The sequence below is a fragment of the Trachemys scripta genome, unplaced genomic scaffold (assembly GCF_013100865.1).
Source record: "Trachemys scripta elegans isolate TJP31775 unplaced genomic scaffold, CAS_Tse_1.0 scaffold_28, whole genome shotgun sequence".
Classification (NCBI taxonomy): domain Eukaryota; kingdom Metazoa; phylum Chordata; order Testudines; family Emydidae; genus Trachemys; species Trachemys scripta.
The window spans coordinates 2,718,454-2,725,357 of NW_023260513.1; the positions used below are offsets into that span (position 1 = coordinate 2,718,454).

A 6,904-nucleotide genomic window follows, 5' to 3' on the forward strand; every position below is an offset into this window, starting at 1 on the left:
TTGACTTGTTGAAAACAAAACGTTTTCAGAGAAAATCTGGGGGGTGGGGGTGGGAATCAGTGTTTGGTTTTCCGATGGAAAAATCAAATATTTCTGAGGCCAGCAGAAACTTTCTGTGGAAATGGGCATTTAGCCAAAACACGCCAATTGTCCATCCAAAAAACATTGTTGGAANTTGCAAGAAACTTTTGTTGTGAAAATGAAACCAACTTTTCGTTTCAGGTGTATACAACTGAAAAATGTTGAATTTTTTTCTCATTCCCCCACAGACTGAGTCATGTCCCTAGTAGATTTGTCTGCCCCTTGACCTTGACCACGGTTGAGATGAGGTCCCATGTGCACAGCAAGCAACTGGGCCAACGAATCAGAGCATGTTCTGGTCACTCTGACATGTCGTCCATTTCACAGGCGTCCATAGGGAATATTACACGGGACCAACATCAGGTGTGGATTGGACTTAACATCACATCCCCAGGGAGGACTTGGACCTGGCAGGACGGATCCCCGTTAAATCAAACACTGTGAGTGATTCCTCATTAGGATTTTGATCAGTCTACAAAAAATAAACCAGTTATCAAGAGTTTTGTCCTGGATTTCGATGGGGCCAGGATTTCACACACACTGGTTTATGATATAGGGCCCTAATCCTGAAAATGCTTCTAGACGTGCTTAATGTTAACTCTCCTTGAAGCCAATGGGGTGACTCACGTGAGTCAAGTTAAGCGAGCAGATAAGTCTTTGTGAGATTGGGGGCTCAATCTACATGTCCCATCAACCCTTGGCAGAGCTGGCTGTGAAACAGGACAAAGGAAAAAAATATCACCCCCCCTCCCGCATTTTTCATCAACATTTGAAATTAGATCCATTTCAAAATTCGGAAAGTTCCAACCAACTCTACAGTTGATTGGATAAAATGAAAACAATTCACACAATTTAGCCAATTTTGTGTGCCCATTTTCCCCCGACACACAGAAATGGCTGCAGTTTAAATGGAAATTGCAAAATTTGAAAAAAAAATTGAGCCACTTTGATCTTTGACCTCTCTGCTGAACTTGCACCAAAGCCCAGTGGCTGTGCTCATTTCTGTTCTGGAGGAGACGCACAGCTACTATCGATCCTCTTCTCCAACTCTGAACACACAGATAGTGACTGTCCCCTTTGCTCTTTAGGTTCCCAGTTTCCGATCCTAAGAAAGTGAACAACTGTGCCTCTGTGAAGAAAAACAAGCTCCATTCTGAAATCTGCGAAACTGAGTTGAAATGGATTTGCCAGAAAGCAGCTGTCCTAGTTTAAGGAGTTGGATTTGTGAGCTCTGTTTGCACGGGTTGAATGTGTGTTTCATCTTTCTTTCAGCTATTAAAAACGACGGGTGAGATGCTCAGCCGGTGTAAATAGTTTAAAAGTCAATGGAACGACACCAATGAATGACTGATTGGCGGGTGGGGGGAGGGGGGCACCGGAGGGAGGGCTGAGGGGAATCAAAACGATCAAATCCACGTAAAAGTAGAAAACAAAATTTAGAAGTGAAAATGGCCGATAGAAGTGGTCATGAAAAATCTCAACTCAACAGAAATGGTTCCTTTAAAAAAATAAATGACTTTGAAATTCTCTTGCATATTTTGACCAGCTCCAGGCCTGCTACGTTGTGGGATGACTCCACCAGGCCAGGTTAATTGTGGGAAGAAGGGATCCAACTCCCATCATTCCCCCTGCTGTAACCCAGAAATCCCCAGGCGTGTGGAGGATTCCCAGAGGGATTATATTACAGTAGTAACTAGGCCAGGGGGTCTCAACCTTTTTCTTTCTGAGGCCTTCCCAACATGCTATAAACACTCCCGGGCCCGTTGGGGGGGTGCGTAAGGGGGCTCCAGGCTTCAGCCGCTGGGCCGGGGGTGAGGGGCACAGCTCAGGCTTCTGCCCCGCAGGGCACCGAGTCGTCGGCCTCATGGGGCATCTGGGCTCAGGGCTTCGAACTTCAGCTGTGGAGCACCAGGGCTTGGGGCTCTGAGCTTTCTGCCCTGGGCCCCAGCCAGTCTAATGCTGGCACTGCTGCACTGATCCCCAGTTCAGAGCCACGGAACTAGAGGACCCAGCTGAGACAGGCCCCCTTGTGCCAGGTGCTGCTGAACATACGAAGTGGAAGGAACAGCTCCTGTCCTGAAGCGCTTCCGATCCCAATAAGGCGGGAGGAGAAACAGAGGCACAGAGATGGGACGTGATTAGCCAAGCAGGGCAGAGGCAGATGTCCTGAGTGCCAGTCCAGAGCCCTTAGCCACTGGACTATGCGGCCCCTCCAGTCCCAGATGGCCGCTGCGATCCCATCCATCGCTGAGACAGAAGAGTAGAACCAGAGTATTTGGGAGTCCACAGCCTGGCATCCCAAGCAGCAACGACAGGGTGATTTGGCAGCCGTCTAGGCAGAGATTCAGGGAAGCAATTATTCAGACAAAGGAAAGGGGCTGTCAGAATCAGTAGCATCAACCAGGAGCAACTGCAGCACCTCGGAATCTAGGCTTATACACCCGCAAACACTAATCTAACCTTACGGCAGTGCAGACATGTTTAACCGCACGCTGACCTACAGAAGGGCACAGGAAGCTGCCTTCTGTCAACATGCTGTATGATGCCCTGCGGTGTGAACAGGTTTCAACACCCGCTGATGCCTCTGATCAGTCCACCCCGTTGTCCTCACGGTCTCTGAGAGAACTGCTTCTCATGCTGCTGCATTTCACTCCATGCACATTTCGTAGCATGTCTGAAAAAGTGGATGTGTAAATTAGGGTTACCATATTTCAGCAAGCAAAAAAGAGGACGGGAGGAGCCCCGCCCCTGTCCTGCCCTAGCCCCGCCTCTGCCCCACCCACTTCCCACCCCCCTCAGAACCCCCAACCCTCCCCCCCGTTCCTTGTCCCCTGACTGCCCCCTCCTGGGACCCCTGCCCCTAACTGCCCCCCAGGACTTTACCCCCTACCTAAGCCTCCCTGTTACTTATCCCCTAACTGCCCCCTCCTAAGACCCCCCCCCCCATACCCCCCCGGATCTTACCCCCCCCCTGTACCCTGACTGCCCAAAACCTTATCCACACCCCCACCCCCAGACAGACCCCCCCCAAACTCCCGACCCCCCCCGGTCTCTTGACTGCCCCCTCCAGAACCTCCCTGCCCCTTCTCCGACTCCCTGGCCCCCTTGTTGTTGGCCTTTCTTCACCTAATGTCTCGGTGAACTTGCTCAGGAACTGCCTGAGCCGCTGGGCAGCAGCGGGGGAGGAGCTCCAGACTGCCGGAGCCAATCTGCGATGCAGGGAGGGAGGGAGGGAGGGAGTGAGTGAGCTCTGCTGCAGGGGGAGGAGGAGGGACTCTCTCTCGCTGTCGGAGCCCCATGTAAGTGGCACCATCCGGCTGCCCTGTTAGCCGCCCGTGCTCTGCATGGGGGGTGGGGGGAAGTCCGGACATTAACAAATTCCCCCCGGACGCTATTTTTAGTTCAAAAATCCGGACATGTCCGGGGGAATCCGGACGAATGGTAACCCTATGTAAATCATGTAATTCTCGTAGCACATAGAGACAGTAACTGAGATCAGGGTTCCCTAGTAGCAGGTTCTGCACAGACACACAGTGACAGACAGTCCCTGCCCCAAAAAGCTGTCTTAATAGACAAGACAGACAAACCTTCCCAGTTTTCTCCCCTTTGCAGGCCATTGCCAATATGGGTCACTCACAGAAGCACCTACATTCAAATGGGTTTATCCGATGCTTCCACATCCGAGCTGAGATTCGAATGTAAATGTTCCTGGCTCTTAGTCCAATGCTCAGTGCACTAAATCACACGGCCTCTTGTCCAGTTTGTCACTATACACCCATCTACACTTCTTACTGGCAGGTGAAGAGACATGACGGGGAGATGAGCTCTAACCACAGGCTGTGACACGGGGATCACCAAAGAGACATGAGAAGGAGTAAAGGATGATTAAGGACTATGTGCTTTATAGCAAAAGCCTCAAACTGCTCAGTCTGTTTAGCTTAACCAAGAGACGATTAAAGGGGTGACTTGATCACACGCTATAGGTGCCTACATGGATGAAATGTGATAATAGAGGGTTCATCTAGCAGACAAAGGTATAACAAGATCCAATGGCTGGAAGTTGAAGCTTGAAAAATTTGGACTAAGAATACAGTGCCTATTGTTGAGTGTAATTAACGATTGGAACAACTTACCAAGGGTTGCCTCAGATTCTCCATCCATGGAACATTTTCAATGAGAACTGGATGTTTTTCTAAAAGACGTGTCCTGGTTCAAACAGAGAAGTCCTATGACCTGGGTTATACAAGAGGCAGGAGTGCAAGTAGGGTGGTAGCCTCCAGTTTGCAGTACCGGCAAGAAATTTTTAGCAGGTATGGAGTACCGGAAAGACTTGGGGCTATCCCCTCCTCCTCCAGGGAGGGTGTGGGGCTGCGCTCTGCTCCTTAAAGGAGTAGAACATGGCTAGGGAGGGCATTCATTCTTTATATGGCTTTAACAGCACAATACATATGCTAACAAACATAAACAAAGGCTTTGTTTACGTTTGTTAGCATATGTATTGTGCTGTTATGTTGGTCAGAAGTCCTCAAGAGGGGAGGGGTGGAGTAGGGATGGAAGGTGTTTAAACAGTGTTTTTGATTCTGTTTCTCCCCATTGGTCTGAATTATCCATGACATTCATACTGCATCACATCAAGTCCAAATCATTAGAGGAATGCTTCTGCTTGCACTGACCAGAGGATGTTTGAATTCTGATGTCAGCCCAGTTCTGCAGCCTGGTGGGAATCAGGTGTTGTCCCCAGTGTACACAGAATTCTTCTTTGCAGCCAAACCAGTCTAACATGCATTTTGTTAACTGGACCTCAAGCAGCAAAACAAAGAAAACAAATGCCTCATTTCCCAGCTTTGTGAGTGAGAGAACTATAAGTGAAGATTATAATGCCGGACACTGACGGCCTTAAACCAGCTCCCTCAGGAATCTGCCAAGAACTTCGCTGAAAATATGTTCCTCATCTTAGCAACGGAGCTAAGACTTATCACACACCTGCCCACCTTTATTGGAATGACGCTCCTTCTGAGCCGACAACTCAGGCATGGTCAGTTTCATCCAGAACAATTTACACATTTGGAACCTAATCCTGTAGACCCTTAATCATTTGATCAATCCCACTGAAGACAATGGGACTATTTGCATGACTATGGACCACTTTTGTGGACTGGTAAGGGTTTCAGGAGTCTGTTCCTATCAAGGAAGTTGAATCCCCCATTGAAATGCAATGTTTGGGTACAATACCATAATGCAGTTTAGGATACAGTTCTACTTAAAATGTGTCTTTTAATAAGTCATACATATGCTGAAATGGCCCCTCACCTAACTCACATATTCCATCTAAACAGACTGAATACTACATATTTGGGGGGAAAGTGAGTAGTTAAGCATGTTGATGTTTGTATATACAAAGGGCAGTGTTGGAAGGGACAGGGAGGGTGGGGGCCCCAGGCTGGGGGCAGGACAGGGAGGAGTCACATAAAGGGTCACATGGGGAGGTCATGTGCCCCCCCGTCCCTCCCATGAGGGCAGTACTAGCAATAAATGATTTCTACTTACACCACTGACAAGAGGTCAAACTAGGTTAGCACAGAGGTCCCTTCTTCTGGCTTTGTAAGCTATGAATTTTGCACAGGGGGAGTTTGGTGCTGCTATAATCTACTGGGACTGCCCCTGGGATACTGAAGATCTTGTCCCCCTCTGCGGGGAGCCGTGGATGCAGAAGGGGAAAGATGCTAAGTCTCAATTGTGGATTGATCCTTTCACTCTGTCCCTGACCCGTCTGTGCCAGAGCAGTGACTCCCCTGCGCTCTGCTGCCATCTCAGAGCCGCTCCCCATTCAGAGCCGGAAAGGCGGAAGTTGCCTGATTCCCTCTCCAGCTAGAGCAGAGTCTGTCACTGACACAATCAAACCCTCCTCCCAGGGCTCAGCTCGCCCCCTAGCGGTCGATTCTCTTTCTGCAGTGAGTGTGACTCTAGATCTGTGGCTCCCAAACTTTAACAACCTGTGAACCCTTTTCACTAAAATGTCAAGTCTGGCGAACCCCCCTCCTAAAAAGGNCTGCCACCTCGACCCCCAGCTCCCATACCACTGAGACCTCCACCTCCGCTGCCACCTCGACCCCCAGCTCCCATACCACTGCGACCTCCAGCTTCGCTACCACCTCGACCCCCAGCTCCCATTCCACTGAGACCTCCACCTCCGCTGCCATCTCGACCCCCAGCTCCCATACCACTGAGACCTCCAGCTTTGCTACCACCTCGACCCCCAGCTCCCATTCCACTGAGACCTCCACCTCCGCTGCCAACTCGACCCCCAGCTCCCCTCCCACTGTGAACCCCAGCTCCGCTGCCACCTCGACCCCCAGCTCCCATTCCACTGAGACCTCCACCTCGGCTGCCACCTTGACCCCCAGCTCCCCTCCCACTGTGAACCCCAACTCCACTGCCACCTCGAACCTCGCCTCCCCGGCAGTCTCAACCACCAGCTCTCCTGACACCTCAACCTCCACCTCTACTCCTACTGTAAGCCCCACCTCTACTCCCACTGAGATCCCCAGCTCCTTTCCCAATGCGACCCCCAGCTCCCCACCCACTGTGAACCCCACTTCTGCTGCTGCCTCGAACCCCAGCTCTGCTGCAACTACAACCCCCAGCTCCCTTGACACTTCAACCCACAGCTCCCCTGCCGCCTCAACGGCCAGCTCCCCTGATACCTCGACCCCCAGTTCCTCTCCCACTGAGACCTCCAGCTCCACTGCCACCTCGACCCCCAGTTCACCAGATACTTCGACCCCCAGCTCCACCCTCACCACAACCGACAACTCCACTCCCA

The 6,904-nt window shown here is 50.8% G+C and overlaps 1 protein-coding gene across 1 annotated transcript in view; it reads left to right on the plus strand.

Annotated features, from left to right (window-relative positions):
- Positions 1 to 2,751: 2,751 nt before the first annotated feature.
- Positions 2,752 to 6,904, plus strand: part of MDC1 (mediator of DNA damage checkpoint 1) — an 18,807-nt gene continuing 14,654 nt past the window's right edge. Inside the window, exons 1-2 of the mRNA XM_034757532.1 lie at positions 2,752 to 2,771; positions 6,150 to 6,594. Of these exons, the coding sequence (XP_034613423.1) occupies positions 2,752 to 2,771; positions 6,150 to 6,594 (465 nt within the window). The remainder of the gene's footprint in view (positions 2,772 to 6,149; positions 6,595 to 6,904) is intronic.